General features: G+C 46.6%; 1 protein-coding gene across 2 annotated transcripts; it reads right to left on the bottom strand.

The window, feature by feature from the left end:
- Positions 1 to 5156: 5156 nt before the first annotated feature.
- LOC307088839 (uncharacterized protein) lies at positions 5157 to 20089 on the bottom strand. Of its 2 annotated transcripts, none has more exons than XM_079754848.1 (10): positions 20037 to 20089; positions 11631 to 19341; positions 11380 to 11485; positions 10893 to 10992; positions 10415 to 10523; positions 9856 to 9987; positions 9287 to 9376; positions 8767 to 8910; positions 8310 to 8494; positions 5157 to 7206 (listed from the first exon to the last, which is right to left on the bottom strand). In XM_079754848.1, the coding sequence occupies exons 2-10, from the start codon at positions 19338 to 19340 to the stop codon at positions 7038 to 7040; spliced, it is 8745 nt and encodes a 2914-aa protein (XP_079610974.1). In that variant the 5' UTR covers position 19341; positions 20037 to 20089; the 3' UTR covers positions 5157 to 7037. The 2 variants fall into 2 exon arrangements, with proteins under 2 accessions (XP_079610974.1, XP_079610975.1); XM_079754849.1 differs by having other exon boundaries at positions 10415 to 10520.
- Positions 20090 to 20287: the final 198 nt, after the last annotated feature.

The raw sequence follows: 20287 nt of genomic DNA, 5'->3' as shown, positions 1-20287 counted from the left end.
GCCTCCATTTTAAACACTGGTCTGAATGAAAGCAAGAGGGAAACACTAGACCTGACAAACCAACCAAATCTTGAACCTGTGGTGGAGAAGATTGTCTCCTCCATTAAATACATTAGACAAAGAACACAAAAGAAGAAGCCATATTGTCTAGAGAAGTTCAATAACCTGCCTGACTTCTCAGGTCATGTGACAACAACATTTGGCTCGTCGTCCAAAGCTCTGCTAGCATTCCTAGCTGTCATGACATTAAAGGAAGTCCTGGCTCAAGAACCCATCTGTGAGCTGGATGAACTAAACCCAAGTCGTGCTGAGGCTTTGAAGCTCATTGATTCTCTCAGGGAAATAGCCAGCATTGAAGACTCTGACCAATTGAAAAATAGCCTGTCAGAACTACAAATGTCTGCTTCAACACAACTCCTCCAAAGCTGGAAGGGCTTCCAGGAGCTCAGCAAGAGTCGCAGATTGCCAAATCAGTCTGAGGAAGGGTTGAGGTCTGGCAGAAGATGTGTGGACTACAGCGGCGCTGAGGAGGGTGCTATCGATGAACTGATGGAAGAACTTGACATACCGAAAACACTGAAAGAAGCACTTGCTGATTTTCCTGCTTGTACACCAACAGCGAGAGATGACAGTGTCAGCGTTGAGGCCAACACACCAGAAAAAACATCTAACGACAATTTTACAACCAACTCAGAAGGAAATACTGTGAATGGCAGTGATTGTGTCCAAACCACCAAGGCAAATGCTGATCGAGAAGCCCTTGTTGACGTGAAAGCAATCGTTAAACGATTCACAGACCCTGGGAAACCTCCAGCATTCAATGAAAAGCCTGCTAATCTTAAACAGCCAAATTTATCTGATGATCAAAAGGTGGTTCATACTCACCAGATGACACACAATGGAGAAGATTCAACAACTGATTTCAAAGACACAGCGTTGTTACAAGAGGAGCAGCATCCAACTTCGGCCCCCCATGTTTCCATTGAAGACAACCAGGAGCAGGATTCAAGGAATAATGGCAAACAAGAAGATGAATTGAAGCAGGGCAGCCTCAATGAAAACCAATCAATCACATCATACGTACCATATATAGATTTGGAGGAAGCCACAGAGGAGAGAAATGAGGAGAGCAGGTGCAGCTCAGAGAGTGAACATCTGGACAGAGAATTGAAGGAAATTGATAGGAACAGCGAAGACAGCATGTTCAGCCCTGAGGAGATGTTCAGCCCTGAGGTGGAGTCCAGCTCCGATGAGGAACAGAAGCACATACTAAGTACAGAAGGACGCCATAGAAACATATTTAATTCCAAAACACAGCAGAAGCTACCTTCACCGCAGGAGCAACAAGACGTTGTACTGAGGCAGCTGAAACAAGTGAGAAACAACCCCATGTCAGACTACAAGAGTCTCTCCAGCTCGGAGGAAGAGGAGCAGAAGCTGCAACGCACCAACAGGTTTAAACGCCTGGGCATCAACATCAGCAGCACACACGAAACATCTCGCCAGGATGTTGAGGATCGGACGAGCTCAGAAGACGACCAACATGTCGACGTTCAACAGCTGGGCCGGACCCACACCATGCCTGTCCACGTCTTTCCCCGCATAGATAAACAAATCCGGCGAAAACTGACCAAGATTGAGAGTTTGAGTGAAAGGAGTGAAGAAAGTGTGTCTACTCCAGATGCAGAGGAGCTGAGTAAGCTAGAAAAAGTCCAACCACAAGTCCAGAAACATGAGCCCCAGGAACAGTTGAGCTGCACAGAGGCAATGACTAAGCCTGTATGTAAAGCTGTAAATCAGGAGCTGCGTGTCCATGGAAAACTGTCTGCAGAAGATACTTCTTGTCAAAGAGCTCCTCAACAAAAGAAAGCTCAACCAGCAGAGATCATATCTCAATCTGTGGCAGAAAGAATAGGTCTTTTAAAGCAACAGGTGGCTGAGACACAGTGGAAGAGCAAAACAGCAGGGGGTGCCAGCATCCGAATCCCGGCAGACAAAGCCCCCTTAAAGGTTGAATCCTCCACACCGGATACGAAGACAACCCAGCCTTTACCTGGCTTCAGGTCGGCACCTCACTCCTCGTTGTCCTTCAGCTACGAATCTAGCGGCATTATAAACCGGCAGCCTGAGGGTGCCAATGTGCGGTCCATAAAGGATATGTTCATGGCAAAGAGTCTTCCAGATGTTCAGCGTGAGGAAGCAGATGTCCATGGATCAATCCGCTCTGAGGCCAGTCCAGCCAGCCAATCTCAAGATCCATTTGAGCTGTCGGAGGCCGCGTCCATCGCAAAGGGCTTTGTGAGGAGGACAATCGAGAGGCTGTACGGCAGGAAGGATCCCACCGCTGCGGACTCTCCGAGCAAAAGATCCACGTCTTCGCCAAAACCGAAGATAGAAAGCTTTAGCATCTTCTCGTCACTCCCCTCGGCCCGGTCAAAGCAACGGTCCGACATGCCTTATTTTAATTCTACCAACACCCTCGATACATTGGGCGGAGTGACGCGCTGCATGGCTTTCAATACGCAGGTGGTGCCTGACCACAGCCTGTCGATGGACCAGGACCGAACGCTACACTGCAAGTCCTACTCGGACCAGGTCGAGATCAATAAGGCGGCGGAAACACCGCTCCCTGATGGAGATCTACCAAAGGACTGCAAACAGACAGTCCCAGTTTCCCCGAATAGCAGAAACCCTGAACCAGTTGATAAGTTGGCGCTGACAAAGTGCACCTACTTCTCGCTGCCCTGCACCAGCGACTCAGAGCCTGGTCCTGAAGACCCGGGGGCCATGAGCATGAACGCTGAAAGCATTGTTGATATAAAAGAGGACCAAGAGGAGGCAAAAGGCTTGGTGGCAGACCACGGCCCACTGCCTGGTTTAAGATTGCATGATAACAAGGTACACCCGCTGACCCAAGGTGCCCCTGGTGGTCCGGCTGTGGTGGTGCAGCCTGTTAGAGACCAAAGAGTTGCTCCGAGACCTGTTGAGCTCGACGCTCTGGATGCGTTGTACACGTTTTGTGGACAGCACTGTCCCATCCTATGATGAGCTATTTTCAATAGGACTCATCCAACTACGGTTGCTGTTTCTAGCCTCTGAATATTGGGTCAAGATGGTTTAATACATTTTCTGGTGCCAACATTTTACTGTTGCCATAAAATGGACTTTCAACCAGCAAACAAACCAACCAACTAAATGGTACCTGCGCCCCACCATTTTCTAAGCAACATATTAACATTATACAAACAAAAAACTGCGCTTTTTTTTAAGTTTGAATACTCAGGGTTCCCTGTTTAAAACTGTAAATATTTTGAATATACTTGTTAGTGTACAGCATTGCTATAACCATGTGTTTCTGTTCCTATAAACACAACAAAGCAGCTGGATCTTCAATGTGGCCTGTTCACAGAGCAACTATCCCAAGCATTACTGTAATCCTGTTCTAAACACCTTAGGCAGATCGAGACCTTAATCACACCATCAGATAGCCAGCTGTAGAACTTGACAACTGTGGCCTAGATGTCCAACAATGCTCACAGAGAAACTGATTTCCTGATATATAATGGATCATAGATCGTAGTGATAAGCCTCTTGACACTTGTAATTCGGTTGTTTAAATATATATAAACATATATCTAACATATACTTTTATATAGTTCATGTTTTATTGAATGTCTGGCAGCTGTGACTATTTTCTCTTGATTGTTTTTTGAAAAATAAAAGTTTATTTATAACTGCCTGTGTTAATCTTCCATACTGGTGGTATCTTGGATCAATTCAATTATATCCTAATAAATACACATGTAGATTTCACTAATTTACATGCACACAGAATTTAAGTAATGTGGTAAGGGTTAGCATGTATTGTTGATCATTTATTTATTTTTAGTGCATGTTCTACAGCAATACAAAACTGGGACAATGTTGCATAAAATTCACGGCTGTCCAATCAGAATCTCCCAAAGGAAGACTCAAGAAGTCCCACTTCCCTAAAAATATTCTAATCCCGAGAGAGCCCGAAACGTCCTTCATGTAAACAAGGCTAAATGAACGCTGGGCTTAAAATACCCAATTATTTGCTTTCTTTGGGTGATTGGTCTGAAAGCAGAGGTGCTTTCACACTGCTGGGCGTGAGGAAGTCTCTATGTTGTTCCAAGTGTGCCCTGCTCTTGTTATGCTCCTCTTGCCACCAGGCACGTGAGTGTTGTGACAGGAGAAGACAGGAATGCTGGAAAAGGGGACCTCTTATCCGTGTGAAAACACAAAGCACACTGCCATCACCCGACATGTAAACACAACACATCACACAACACGCAAACACAATATCCTACCGTCCCATAACAATATACAACTACTATCCCAAAAAACTAGTGAAATAACTATGCCAATGGTGGGCCCTTTAATCCAATGTGTTTTACAGTACTTTGAGTATCTATCTTAACCTCGGCAGTGTTTACGCCTCGCTCAACCAGGTGAGCTAGACAAGACCACTACTGTCCATCACAGAAAAATACAAGTAAAAATAGTGGTCTTCTACGAATAACAGCCTTCCTAAGGGGAATACGCATGGACTATTAATCAATCCGAATTGTGACTTACTGACATGCTGAGTGCTGCTTGATTCTCACATTGACCACTAGGCGGAGACATCCATATGAAGGACAACAGAACTAGAGATACAGTGAACAGAATCATGGTGTGGGACTTTTTAGGTCTGTGATGCCACAACATCAAATAAGAGCAGCAGAGGATTGGCAGCCAGGGGCAGGATAGTCTATTGCTACCCCAGAGAAAATGTTCTGGGTTCGAACCCCAATATCTAACCTGTAGGCATCCTTAAGCGAGAGGCCCCAACCCCTACCTGCTCCTCAATGATCTGTATTCAACACAGCTCAATCAGCGCTCTATGAGGAACTATGTGATGAGGTAGAATAGATAGGCGGATTATTCATCCAATAACATGCCAAGTGTTTTTTCTGGAAGTGCCTGCCCTTTACAAAACAGTTCTCAAGGAGGCCTTCCCGGATGGGTCTCTGTGTAACAGGCCATCTGGAGTGTGGGGTAAACGCCTTGCCCCTCTTTCAAATAAAGGAACAGATATAACATTTTTAAAAATTGTTTATTACTTAAATAAATATTTACATCAACAGCTTCGTATAAATCAAATGTTTTCATACACAAGACATCGTTCTAAAAGCGACATTTCAAACAGGAAGGGGCGAAGCAGAGCGATGACACTGGTAGGTGTCGCTAAACGATGATCATCGATGTTGACTTCCTGTTTCCTGTTCGACATATGGACAACAATATACACTGCTCACACCTGAGCGTCTTCTCCATGATCATAAAAACGTAGGATATAGCATTTAGAATTTCACTTGATAAAAGTCATATACATTTATACCATATGGATGTTACACAGCGCTAAAACGCCAACTAATAGAACTCAACATTGTCAGCTACAAAATAAGAGCGTGTGGAAAAAATACAAGTGTGGAAAACATGAACAGGTGTCGAGTTTGACTCAGGTCTCAGTCCAGGCACAAAACAAAGTAACATACTTATTTCAAATATAAAAAACAACCATTTGGTTATTAGGCAACCAAGTTCTGCTGAGTTCCGCCTCGTGCCCACTGCATCTGCCCGTTGACTGATCCCCATTGACTTTGAATGGGGACGGACGCGCAATGCATTGTGGATCCGTGCGCTCCGTTGGAGCCTTCGGCGCCGTCAAAAAGTTGAAAAATGTTCAACTTTTTCAGCAGCAATAGATCTGCCATCCAATCAGATCGTGTATGCAAATGTAAGCACTGTGACACTACTCAGGCTCTGACGACCCTGGAAAGCTCCCCCATCCGTCAGCCACGCCTTCCGACGTCCTTTGACTGACGGTGCAGTGGGCACAAGGCGTTACTGCACGGTAATCTGGCTCAGCTCAGGAAATGTGTCAGGCCACATGAAAAGTAAAGAAACATCGAACACGTACATATAATGCCCCGATGTCTGTTCTGACCCAGGCTTCTCCTGGATTATCTCCCATGTCCCAACTGAAAAGGGGTGGTAAAACTCAAAATGTATGATCATGTCCACGTTCACCGTGTATTTTGAACTACTTCAGAAGATGTTTCCCTATGGCTGGACTTTCAAACAACCTTTTGATGTTATGGGGAGTGGCAGCTGGCAGTTTCCCGGTGGGCGGGTTGCTAGCTTAGCAGATAGCTTTGGTTCCGTTCAGCAGAGAAACCTTCCTTCAAAACAGCGAGAGTGATGTGTAGCCTTGTGCTAAAATGCTAGCGCGGTGGCTGAGTAGCAACAGCGTGTGCTAAAGTGAGATCTTCCATCTGGTCTTACGCCTCCCAACAAGTAACAACGTGCACAGTATGCCGGATTGATATATGCGGTAATCTAGCTTTCAGCCAATAAACACGTCTGAAGGGGCAGTTGAAATTAAATCCGCTGCAATAACCAAAACCCACTGCTGTAACCACGCCCCCAATATCCAACCGACCAATCGTGAACCATGTACCCCAACATCCCTTGCCAATAAGGTGACGCTGGGACTTCACTGTTCTCAAATGTGTGCGACTTTATTGTTTTGAATAACCCCTACAGTCTCTAGCAGTCAATGCTGCCGTATTCCCTAGTTTGACACTGGGGGATTTCAAATTAAAAGTGAACGTTACAGTGGATACCAAACAAGAGAGATGTTCGTTGTGTTCTATTGCTGTCGAGTCATGCTTGTAAAACTTTATAATTTTTGATGAAAATAATGTCAACTTAAATTGTAAAGAAAATATAGTGTGGGGGCGAAGGGCTAAAACTAAATTGTGAATTTTGTTTAACAACAGCTTGTTGCTTTTCAACCTGAGATTGAAACCCAATAGGAGCAGTGTCCAGTCATTTGTGATTGGCTCTGTGGTTAACGAGCTAACTCGTCAGGGGGTCAACGGTGAGATGGGGGGCAAGTCCTTGTCGAGTCCCGTGGTTGGACGTCCCGTCGTCCCAGATCGCTATGGTTACCGTTATCTTGGATCGGGTCACACGGCGGGGGTCTTGGGCTCTGAGGAACTCGTGCCGCTAACAAAGTTGTACACCAGGAAGCGCGATGTGCCGAAGTACCGCGTGGCGAACAGCTTGCCGTCCGGCGTGGGGTCTGAGAAGGCCAGCTCGTCCTTGCCCAGACACGAGCCGTAGATGAAGTTGTTCCTGATGCACAACACAGAGGGGGGTGTTAGAGGCGTGGGTAACCATACAGTTCCCCAACCACATATCAAAGGTTCCCCCATAGTCTTGAAGTGTATCACAAAATACATCAAGCTTGATAGATACATTAACCTATGTATCAGATAAAGTTTATTATATATTACCATCAAACAAGGTGGTAGTGTTAAAACCGATAAAACTAACCCTAAGCCTTGTTATTAAAGTTGTGTTAATGAACATGGCAAGGGTGCTCCGCTGACCCGGGTGTGTGTGGAGATGGCTGGTTTAACCTGTTGCACACTGATACTCAATGTGCAACAGGTGTGCAGGCTCACCAAGCCCAAGAGTCCAGACTCACCTGCTTGTTTAAGCAGGTGATTCTGCTTAAACAAGCCAACATCCACAAGGTCCCAGAGTCACATTTCCTGACCTAAATCAAGACCTGTCAGTGTAATAAGACAGAAGCTGTGTTCGAAATCGTTCCCTATTCACTCACTCACTATTCCCTATATAGTGCTTATGATATAGTGCACTATATAGGGAACAAACAAACGAGAATTTGGACACTACGCTGAACATTTCTAAACGTCATTTGTGTCATTAAATGCGCCGGGTATTTGTGTGACGCAGACAGATGCGGCCACATCATGTAAACAAACCGGGCACTCACGAGGAAAGCTGGAGGTTGTATTGATGTTGAGTGTTACATTTCCTTGATCAAGGTTTTCTTTATTAATTTTGAATGTTACATTTTCAATGTTAAAATTCCAAATAACTTGTTGACATTTCTAAATGAAAGCCGGAGACTCCATCATTAAATGCATTTGTTTTCGTGGTTATTCAGCTTCTCCTTCTCCTCCGGAAAAACACGAGCGCATTGCATTGTGGTATACGGGAGTAACATGTAAGGAACATCGTATATTCACTCAAATATTGGGAATTTTAAGTCCACTATATAGTGCATGAAATTAACCACTGAGAATTGGAACACCATTACAAAATGGCAAGCACCCTATAGTGCACTACATCCGTGATAGGGAACGCTTTCGAACACAGCTAAAGACTGACCTCTACTGCATAAACATCTGTACTATATAGGTACTAACCTGAGACACTCGATCATGCGTGAGGCGATGCCCTGCCTCCTCATCATACTGAACACCCAGATACGACTGATGCCGCAGATGGCCGGCTCCGACGTAGACGAGCAGCACCACGCCCTCTGGCGCTCGAACATCACCTGCTCCTTCTCCGAGCCCTCTGGGGGCGGGTCCTCAATCACCCGGTAGCCCTGACACACACACACACACACACAGTAAGCACTCGAGTGGTAAAGAGATGGACACTTCCTGGTGGATCCAAAATGGCGGCGCACTCCCACTGAACTTCTACTTTTCAAACACAAGTCGCACATAACTACAGGGAGTATTTTTATATTTGATTTACTATACGTCTCGTTTGTAGATTATTAGCCATCTTCAATCATATTGTCATAATGATATATCTGTTTATGATTATGTGGTTGCCTTGAATAACGCTGAGAAAACCCATAAAAAGTGGTACCTCCTGGATGTGCTCTGCGATGAGGCAGCCGGCCACCTTCTTGTCGTTGGAGATGAACAGGAAGGTCTTGGTCTGGGACGGACACTTTGTCTCCACCTGCTGGAAGCCCAGGTCGTTGTCTACCATCTCCCTGATCTCCTCCACCTGAAGCAGACACACAGTATGAAGTCAATGCCATATACATCAAGAATGTATCAGTCGCTTTTATCCAAAGCGCTAGGCAGTGAGTCCAGGTGCATGTCCCTAAGGCAGAGGTGGTGGGTTAGTGGGTCATCTTGCTCCGAGATGTCAATAGTTTAATCTGTGGACATTGGGGCTCAACCTGGTGCCTTCTGGCTGGGAGAAAAACACCCTAGGCACTAGACTATACTCGGCTCCCTTGAGAATGTATGATATATATGCATCTTGAGGTCATTGTCAACTGTGGTTCGATAAATATTGATGAGTAAAACCAGGCTAGCGATTAGCAGGGTTAGCCAAGCCAGCCTTTAGTGAGGGGAAAGGGGTGAGCCAGATTTACCTTCTTCAGGGCGTACTTGGGATCATCTGGGAGGACCAGGATGATCTTCCCGTCCGGATACTCTCCCAGGATCCTCTCCTTCTTCCAACCCTTCATTAACAAACCCACACAACACGTCGTTAGGAATTTCATACCAAAACATACTGCTCTTATAGATCAAGAGCTCAGAGAGTGGAATGTGTGGAAGTCCTGGTCGAACCGAGGGTTAGAATAAAGGAAAAAAAATATGCACGCAAGAATCGTGGTTCTTATTTTATAAGACTCTGAATCAATTCACAATTTCCAAAAAAGTCAATTACATTATCATTTTATTTCCCCTTTTGTCTTAGTTTTCTATTCTGGGTTTATATTATTGTACTCAGTTGATATAACTTTTTAAAATATAAAAAACAACATCTCATACATTATATATACACAAGTGCTCAGCAGACCGGAGAATACCTGTAAATTAAACCCATGTACTGAATCTCTAATTGATTTTGAATCGGGAATCGTTTGGAATCCAATTCTGATCCCAATAATCTAAAGCGAGTCGTGAGATGCCGAAAGATTCAACCCCCCGCTCTCACCACGTATTTGACGGCGCTGATGAACTGGTTGTGGAAGAGGATGTGCTGGGTTTCATCCTCGGGATTGGAAGCAGAATACAGCATCCCACACACACTGCAGGCCACCGCCCCGAAGTGCTTCTGCCCCGCGTCCTGCAGCGCAAAACAAACGCGCCCCATGTTCACCGGTTTACCGAGGCTTAATGGAGACACCATACATACAAAACAAACGCACCCAAGCATGTTCACCAAGGCGTAACGGAGACACCATGCATACGAAACAAACGCCGCCCAGCATGTTCACCAAGGAAGGATGCAGACGCCACACAACAGAGCTTTGTATCAACTATCTAGAATGCATGCTTTGTTTCCAGTCGTCTTGCGGTCCTGTGTTGCTGGGCCTCTTATTGGGAACTGGTTGTGTGAACCGCTTGTAGCTTGTGCAAAACAATGGGGTGGGGGCTATGGATGGTCTGTTGTTGGCCGGCAGGGGTATGTTGTGGGATAGCTCATCCATAGCTCCTAGTGAATTAAGAAAATAAACACATAGGGTTGGACTATAACGCAGCATGGGACTCACGATGATGGTTTGGCTGCCATCTTTGTCTGAATCCTTCAGCTTCTTCACCTCCTTCTGCAGGGCCGCCTCTGAGAGAGGAGTGGTGTTGCTCTCTGCCTTCGCCACCCTGCTGTGGGGGGGAAACAGCCGTTAACACAGGTCATCTAGATGCAACCTATGGATGCAACAGAGGGGCTGGTGGCGGAATGTAACCTATGGGTATAACAGAGAAGGGCTGGTCATTTAGATGCGACACGTGGATAAGACAGAGTGCGGCTGGTAGTTTAGATGCAACCTACGGATATAACAGAGTGGCTTGTAATTTAGAAGCAACATATGGATAAGACAAAGGGGCTGGTCTTTTAGATGCAACACATGGTTAGGACAGAGGTAGTTTAGCTGCAACATACAGATAAGAGAGTGGATGGTAGCTAAGCTGCCACATAGGGATGTAACAGAGGGCTGATGGTTTAGCAGATGGAGGGGGTTGGGGGCTCACTGTTCAGAAGGCTGGGCCGGGGTCTTCTCCGCAGGCTTGGAGGCCTCTGCCTGCTCATCAGGAGGGGAGGCTTTCATGGGCGAGGGCGGTGGAGATTTGACTGAAAAGATGGAAAATAGGTTAGGAGTACGTTTCATTTTAGATGATTGCTGTATCACATAAGGCTATTCTATAATGAAATACAATAAACACAAACATTGCAGATACATTTTTCCACTAAAAGCCTTCCTTGGCGGTTAGCCAAGGTGTTTCATTTCTCTGACATTCAATAGCAAGACTGATTAGCTAGTATCAACTGTTGAGTTAATCTAGGCCTTTGACTATTTGTAGCAGTGCTGAATCACCGTTTCCTGCAGTGATTAATCAAGATTGGAACATTACAAACCAAATAAATCCATTTAGGAAGACACATCTACCCTTGAGCTCATTCTTGACAAACAGATAAAAGCCATGGTATGGTGGCTGGGTGAAGGTGTCTAACACAAACCTTCGGGCTTCTCTTCCTTCGGCTCCATCAAGTTTGAAGACGTCTGCTGCTTCTCCGGCGGAGGTAAAGATGATGGAGGGGGAGGAGACACCTCATCAGTGGAGTCCTGGGGGAAGGAGCAGGAGTAGAGTAAAGATCAATCAAAACCAAAAACACTCAAGACATTCAATAGGTTAAGTTAGGTCAATATCATCATCATTGTCTTTTATGTGGATTGATAAATGTTTAGGAACTTTAATCTGAGCAGTTACCTGGTGTTTGACGTTGTGTGGCATAGCAGGGGGTTGGACGCTCAGTGTCTCCATGGAAATGTTAGGCTGTGTAACGGCAGGTATCAACAATGGGGTCTCCACAGCAGGTTTCACTTCCAGCTCTTCTTTAGGAGAGCCAGGCTGAGGCTTGGGCGCCTGGTCCGCCGTGGGTTGTGGTGTTTGGGGCGCAAGGGGTCCAGAGGGAATGGCCTTGCCTGGTACCGAACCGACGGTGTCCGATACCTTCAGGGTCGGTTTAGATGGAACAGCAGAAATGGGCTGAGTTGCTGCAGCAATTGTAGTCTTCGACTGTGGGGCAGCTGCAATGGACGGTTTGGACTGAGCAACAGTTGAATGGAAAGGTTTTAGTTGGGGAGCCTTATATGTGACAGGCCTTGACTGACCGGTAGGAGTCATCGGCTTGGATTGGGATGCGTTTGAAGTAGCGGGCTTCAGCTGACCAGTAGCTGAAGTTGTGGGCTTTGATTGGGAAGTGGTGATAGCAACAGGCTTTGACTGGGAAGCTGTTGTGGTAAGAGGTTTTGACTGAACTGTAGTTGAAATTGCAGGCCTTGTCTGAACTGGAGTTGATGTCGTCGGCTTTAACATAAATGGAGTTGAGGTCACAGGCTTTGACTGGCTTGAGACTTGCCTAACAGATGTGCCCTGTAGTTTAGTCTGTGAAAAGAACATGGGTTTTGATTGAGGTGTCGTTCTAGCTTGAGCTGTGGGGTTTGTGGACTGAGACGTGGGCCGAACTTGAGTGTTGGAGGTGGACTGCTGGCTTGGACCTGGTTGCTGTCCAGGCCTTTGTTGAGGCATGGGTCTTCTTTGGACTACTGGAAGTGGGTCATCATCCAGTTCAAAGTCCTCAAAAGTGTACTTGGGCCGGGGTCTGTATGGTTTATACTCCACCTCAGATTTTGCCTTCTGAGAATTCATACCGTTGGGCATGGGAGGAGGTTTGGCTGGAAGGGTCTTTCTGGTGGATGATCGGGTTACTTTAGGGGTTGGCCCCTTAGCCGAAGTGATTTTGGGTGGTTCAGTCTTCTTTGGCTCCACTTTGGAACTTACAACCTTGGCAGGATCAACTTTCGGTGATGCTGCCTCCCGCCGCGGTCTCCCTGGCCTTGCTGGAGTTGCCGTCACCTTTTGGTCTGTTTTGGTGGCTGTCACCTTTTGGTCTGCCTTAGACGGTTCCGGTGTCGCCACCACTTTAGACGGGTCTGGTGTCGTCACCACCAGAGGAAGGTCTGGTGTAGTCACTGCCTTAGATTGCTCTGGTGTCTTGGATTGATCTGGTTTGGCAACAGCAGCATCAGGGACCTGAGGCATAGCAGGCAGAGCGCTGATTGTTGAAGCGCTGGTTGAGGCTGTACTTGTGTCAGCTGCGCTGGGCTTATTAGCTATGGGAGTCGAAGGTGTCGCCACAGGAGGCATTAGAAACGGATTAGAAGAATCAAAATCAATATCCGAAAACAACATCTGATGTGCTTGGTCAGTTTTGAGCTTCTTCACACGAGTCCAGGACATCTTTTCTCGCTGAAGCTCTACCTGTCGTAGCCGCTGGTACCTTGTCAGCTTCTTCTTCTCGTGGGCTTTAAGGGGAACGACGATCTGGCTGACGAAGAACCTTCTTTTGGGTGGTTCTGGAACTACCGTTTTGGCGGTAGCTGGCTCTGCTGTGGGGTTGATGGTGGTGGCAGTGGTGGGCTTTGCGGCTTCAGCCATGTCGGTGGTGTTGACCGGGGGAGAAGATGCTTGGGATCCAGCAGGAGTAGGAGGAACAACGATGGCTTCCTGCATTTCAACAGATCGGCTTTCCTTCTTCAAGGCTTCTATCTTGGCGGCGGCAGCAATTTTTTCCTCCTCGATCCTCTTCAACAGCATGCTGTCCGTGGCAATGTCTTCTGCGATCTCCTCACACAGTGCCAGGAGGTTGAGCTGCTGTCTCTGGGCCGCCCTCTTCGAGGCAGCGGCCTTCTGCTCAGCGAGTGCAGCCAGGCGGGCTTTGGTTCTGGCCTGTGTGTTCATCTGTTGCTTCTTGGGCTTTTCCACAGTCACTTCTGCCTTTGGACTGGGAGTGACGGTTGGCGTGCTGGTTTTGTTGGTCTCCTCTGCCTTCTGAACGCTTTTGTCTGTGCTTCTTGTGGTGACGTCTAGGTTACTTGTGGTGCCGTCTGCGATAGTTGAGGTGCTGTCTGCGTTAATGATGGGGCTCTTTGCTCCCCCATTTTCTACTTCCACTGAAGGCATTTCCGCTGCTAATTGTGACTTTTCTATTATGACAAGATCTGGGTCTTCCATTTCGCTCTCATCCTGTACCTCGACCTGGTGGCCGAGCTCTATGTCAACCAAAATCTGCATATCAGAATCTGCATTGTCCATGCTCGTCTCTACGCCCTTAGTCATGTCAACACTTGCGTTCTCATAGGCTGTCATTTGTGGTTCACAGACAGCAGAAGGTTCAATGTCATGCTCAGTGGCATCTAGGTTTTTCTCAGCAGATTGCTCTTCTTGCTGATCAGGATTTGTATCTGATGGAATATAGTTCTCCAGCAGTGCCACTGGCGAAGTATTTGTTGAAGACTTGACCTCCATATCTTCTCTTGCTTCTTCATTTGAACCGGTCACGGTATTCTGCTCAATGCCTTGATACTGATGGACGCCAATGGCAGAATAGAGGCTCTGAGAGGCTCCGTTTAGATTCAACACCTGGTCAGCTTCTACCATCTGCCCGTCTGAGTTCAAGTGTTCCGACAGCGATGTGGTGAGGCCAGAGGCTGCTGCTGCCTGGGTGATGATGTCTGCGTGATCAGCACTCTCTGGGACAGTGAGGGACTCCATGACGTCCTCCTGAGACAAACTGTCAGGTGTTGGTTCTCTTGGGGCCATCGCTGTGGCGATCGGTGTCACCTGGGACAATTCTTGAAGTCCCTTGTCTTTCTGCATTTCTACGGACTCTGGTGCTCCTTCCATCTGTTCTATGGTCGGCTCTGGCATATCGTCAGAGGTGGTAACCCCCAAAACATCTTCCATTCCTTCAGTCTGTTGCATGGTCTGCTCCAGAATATTGTCACAGGTGGCCACCACCAAAACACCTACCATCCCTTCAGTCTTTTGGATGTTACGCTCTGGTATTTTCTCACTATCGGCAATGATGAGTGCCTCTGCCATCTTTACCGTCTTTTGGAAGCTCTGCTCCGGGATGTGATTGCTAGTGGTCTCCGCAAAAACATCTACAATCTCTTCTCCATGTTGGATGTTCTGCTCTGGGACTTTGTCGCTGGTAGTCACAATGGGAACCTCTCCCATCTCCTCAGTGTTTTGGATGTTTATTTCTGGGATGTGGTCAATGGTGGCAACAACCAGCACCTCTCCCATCTCTTTGAACTTCTGGAACCTCGGCTCTGTGACTTCGTCACTGGTGGTCAAGACGGGAACCTCTCTCCTTTCCTCTGTGGTTAGGAGGTTCTGCCTCTGGACTTCATTGCCGGTGGTCACCATTAGACCCTCTAGCCTCTGTTCTCTGTTTAGGATGTTCTGCTCTGTGATGTCGTTGCTGGTGGTCTCTTCCAAAACATCTGCCATGGCCTCTGTTTTTTGGATGTTAGGCTCTGGGACGTTGTCGCTGGTGATCTCCAAAACATCTTCCATGGCCTCTCTTTTTTGGATGTTAGGCTCTGCGACTTCATCGCTGGTGGCGACCATAAGAACTTCTCCCATGTCTACCGCACCGTTGGTGTGCTCGATGGGCAACACATAAGAACTCTCTGCAGTTTCCTCACACGTCATCGTTTCAATATTATCCATGTCTGATTGGCTGTCTGGGAGACAGGCTAGAGGTTTTCTATTGATTTGCTCATCGGCCTCTTGTACGGGAATTAACCGTATATTTACCTCGCTTGTTGCAGAGATGGCAGCAGAATCAACTTCCACCACTTGAGTATCCACATTGGGTAACCGAATGCTTCCTGACACAACACTGACCTCCTCGTCTATGGCGCTCTCTGGGCTACTAATGGCTTCATACACAACCTGGAAATCTTTTGGCTCCCCTTCTGACTGAAAGACAGTCTCCATCTGCTCTGTGACATCCTCACCATCAGGCTTATTTACAGTGGGAGACTCAACGACTTCAAGGCCCTCTTGTTGATCACAGACAAATACAATCACGTCACTGTTAACCTGTGCCTGACCTTGACCTATTGTGGAACTGAGTGACGCATTAACCTCAACCTCATCAATGACACATCCAGCCCCTTCTTGTAAATCTTCAAGGGCAGAATGTGATTTCTCCTCCACTGATGTTTCTTCCTTGTCACCCGATGTCACGTAGGCTACTGCTTCCATTGTAGGTTCCTTATCCAGAAGTTCAGCATTGGAAATCAAATATCCTTCTTCAACATAATTTACCACAGCGATTGGTTCTTCATGAATCACCTCGATTTGCCGTTCTGCCGCAGTTATGAAGTTAGGCCCACCATCTGTGGTTGCGGTTTGCAAATCTGCTGCCATCTTATCATACTTATCTTCTTTTTTCTTGTCGTAAGTGGGGGTGTGTTCAATACCACTATGGTTTCCTGGATCGCCTCCATGTCCTTTTTTTTCCTGCTCATGCATTTCCTCTGGTGTGCTGGTAGTGTGCATGACTTCGTATGACTCAGCCTCTGGGCCAGCCTTGGATTCAGTGGTAATCACATCCTCATAACTTTTGTCTTGATTTAGATTTCCTTGAGAATTTGCAATCAATACGTGTTTGTCCATAGCCAAGACTTCTTTCTGAGTTTGAATCTCCTTGTTGGGAAATGGAGTAGCTGCTTGTTGTGATGGCACGGTCATGCTCATTGCTGCTATCTCAGGGCTTTGGACAGGAATACTTTGAGCAACCATTTCATATTTAATCAGCTGGCTAGCTCCATCTTTCGACGTGCCCATACTTTGTTCCTTCTGCTCTGGATTTACATTTTCCAGGGCTTGGTTGAAAAGTTGTGGCTTGGTTTCAGTCATCTCCATATATGGAGCACAATCAGAGGTTGAAAGTGTCAGATGTTTGGGAGCCTCACTAGACATACCGGTGTAGTCATCGTTAAACCTCTGGATCTCCTTGTCCGCCAACTTGTCAGAAGGTGCGGTGAGGGAAATGTCTTTTGACGTTCTGATCATCTCAGTCTTTTGTTCACGTACATATTCAGAGATTATAGTTTCTCCTTCCTTACTAACAGCATTCATCCTGACATGTTGTGAAACTCTAGTGTCTACATCTACACTCACGTTATCAGCTGAATGGGTTTCCCTGTGTAGAACACCTTCCATTATAACTTGTGCATGTCCATGTATCTGGTCATCAGTTGCTGTAGAATCCATATTAACAGATGTTTCAGCTAAACATTCAAAGACATCTTCATTGTTTTCATTTACAGATGGTACAGTTGTTGAAATTGATAAATCTGTACTGGCCTCCTCAAAATGTAGCATACCTGGTGTTGGCAAAGTGCTGGTTATCACCAATGTTGCTGTAGATTCCACATTTGCATTATCTTGTTCCTCACTGTTCAATGGTTGAACCACCATATGATCTGGACCATGAGAAGATAGTCCTGAGACTGGACTATCATCATCAACCTTCAGGCTCACCTCCTCCTCCATTGTAGCCTCACTGATAACCTTGTTTGTCTTCTCTTCTAGGATTGCTGTCGAAGAACTCAGGGTGACCTGTGGTTGAACCTCTCCACCATCCACACAGTCAGCTATAACCCCACTGTAAGTATCAGGTAGAAGTTCTGGGTCGTCACTAGAAGTACCTGGTGTGACATCAAGGTGCTGGGTCCCATCCGGTTCCGATTTCTCAGTGGGTGGCGTGTCTGTTGTCGTAGAAACCAGGTTTGGCGTTTCTTGTACAGTGACGCATTCAGATACACACTCATTCCCTGTTTGTCTACTGTCAGGATTCGTAAGAGTCAACTGTGCTGAAACACCACTATAAGTACTTGTGGAGGTGTGGACGCTCTGCATAACTTCAGGTTGTGTTTCCTCAGCAGGGGCCATGTCCCACATTCCCTGTGATGAAGTTGCAGAACCAAGGTTGGAGGTGATTTCTGGCTCTTGTACAGTCACACGTTCATACACCGTTCTTCCCACATGTTCTTCACTGTTTGTAACTACAACCTCAGAGGAGCTGGACACCGTGCTGTCATCGGGTTCCTGGACGCCATGGACCAACTGTAACTCAGCGGCGCTCTCTGGAGCAGCGATGGATTCCTCAGCCACTGGTACAATCCTGATCTCTTCAACTAGGTCAGCCTGGATGCCAGGCGGGCTCCCGAGATTCTCGGCCACTTGGTGAACTCCACAACAGTTAGCTAACGTCTCTTCCCTGCTGGGTTCGGTCGGGTCGGGCAGTATCTGCTCAGCTGTTGGGGTCTTTTCTGTTTTAACCTGGGCTTCATCTTTCTTCTCTTGCGGGCCCAGGGTTCTGGCTGGTGTCAAACTCCCTTCACTCGGACTTGCAATCGCCTGTCCCTGTTCATTTTGATTGGATGATGGACCAAATTCTATCCCTGTCTTTTTTGCTGCCTCTGTGAGAGCAGTTCGTTCAGTAACATCCTGTTGCTTCTGTTCCTCTGCCTCCCCTTTATGCGGTATGTCTTGCTTCAGATCCTCTGGGGCAGGGTCCTGGGTCTCCTCTGCTTCATACGTAAAAACCTCTAGCTCTACTAAACCTCCACATCTTTCTTCTGATTGACTGGCAAACATATTTACTTCAGCTATAACATTTAGGTTTCTGTCACTGAAGCTGGGGTCTGCTGTTTCTGCTGGTGGCGGTGGTTCTACTATTTTCCCATCAATGTGGTTCTGGCTGTCTGGTTCTCTGCTGATTCTTTCTGAGGAATCCTCTGTTTTATGTTCTTCATGCTTTGCACATGGTTTGCTATTTACATGTTCTGTACTGCTGCCTGCTTCAGCAGTGAACCTTGTCGATTCCTCACATTCATGTCTCCTGGCTTCTGCTGCTGGGTGTGTACTTTGTATAACAGAGTACGGCATTGCCTGTAACAATGGTAGAGATGTGCTATTGATATACTGCGTGGTCTCTGCATCAGTGGCGGAGCTCACGTTTACTTCAGTCTCAGTGTTGGCGCTCTCGTCCAGAACACTGCTGTCACTGGAACCCTCTGAGGACCTGCCGTAGTTGTGGTCCATTACTGTTGGGTAAGGAGGCCTGCCGTCGTCTAGCGTCTGTCTGGCGGCCGATTGATCAACCAGCAATTCGGTGGCGGCGCGCTTGGCTCGGTTGTGGTGTTTTGTGACGCACAGGGACAAGTCACCAGCATCTGTCTGCGTCTCACCGTCCGAATCGGAGGACGCAGTTCTGGAAAGTTCTGTGCTGGCTGGTCTCTTCTGAGAGGACTTGGACTCAATGCTCTGTGGTGACGCCGTTCCAGAGGAGGCACTTGTGGCGATAAAGAGCTTGGCTTTTTTAAGAGGGGGGTCAGAGTCGTTCTGACGAGGGCTTGGTTTGGATTCTTGGAGGAAAGATGCAACCTCCTCGTCTTCCTCCTTTGCTGTTGGAGGATCTGTCCCCTCATGGGCATCTTCTGCTTTAAGTGAGCTGTTATTTTCACCTGGAGCAGCCTCGTCATCCACCTCCAGCTTCATCATCTTAGCCTGGGGGCTGTGGGACTCTGAGCTCCTCTTGGAAGCAGGCATTCTATGGAAATATTAGCAAAGATAAGACATTCATAAGTATGTCTATCCCTACAGTTCATGGAATAATGTTGTTTTTATCAATCTTCAATATGAAAATAAGTAGTGATGGATTACCTATCCTTGAAAAAACACCTGAACTGTTAAGGACAAATAACCATTTTAACAGACTACAACAATGGCCTGCAAGCAATGATAGATAATACTTTCTTAAATCATCCCACCGACGACATATATAAACTTTGTTTTCACACCAGCAACATATGCTTACATTTGACGTCATAACACATAAATCGTATCTAGAAAAGGACTCGCAGGCTGCGTTACTACGATGTGATGTTAACATAAATGATGCGCACACTGTGGATTATAGAATCATAAAACATTGGCTCCATTTTGAATATATGTTATATCTTTTTGGGGGGAGCGTTTAAGAGTTATCACAAAAGCTGCAGATGATAGCTATCACCAGCAGTGATAGCTAGTTAGGAAGCGAGCTAAGTGTGGCTAATGTGCTAGCATGGAAGTCAACAGTGATGGAAAGCTAACGCTAGCCCCGGCTAGCCCGCAACAAAACAATCTAAATGGGATTCAAGTGAATACGAGCACAATATGCGTCTTAAGCATTGGATCTGGCTAGTTCTAATCGCAATAGAAACATCGGTGGAAGAAACAATGGCGTGCTTGAATAAAACTCACTTGGATGTTTTCTTTTCCAACAACAGCTGAGTGTTTTTTTCCTGTGAATAAAAATTAACCCTACTTCCGGTGGCGTGCGGCGGAGGTGACGTTCTATCCCTGAGATACTGAAATGGGGGGGGAAAGGTAATTCACTTCAGTTTGTTAACTTGTTTCTCCCTTCAGCTAATGAGCATAATAGCAATATTTATCAAATGAATATGGTTTATTATGGTCACTGTTGAATAACTAGGTCATTAAGGTACAAATGG

The sequence above is a fragment of the Pollachius pollachius genome (genome assembly GCF_949987615.1).
Source record: "Pollachius pollachius genome assembly, chromosome: 17".
Taxonomy (NCBI): domain Eukaryota; kingdom Metazoa; phylum Chordata; class Actinopteri; order Gadiformes; family Gadidae; genus Pollachius; species Pollachius pollachius.
This window is presented reverse-complemented; position numbering and strand designations above follow the sequence as displayed.

Coding starts and splice junctions, on each gene's coding strand:
- LOC307088839 (XM_079754848.1), bottom strand. CDS start 19,340: ATGCCTGCTTCCAAGAGGAGCTCAGAGTCCCACAGCCCCCAGGCTAAG. Junction 10,524..10,892: donor CCGGCCCAGCCTTCTGAACA/GTGAGCCCCCAA, acceptor TCCCCCCCACAG/CAGGGTGGCGAAGGCAGAGA. Junction 8,911..9,286: donor CCAAGTACGCCCTGAAGAAG/GTAAATCTGGCT, acceptor TGTCTGCTTCAG/GTGGAGGAGATCAGGGAGAT.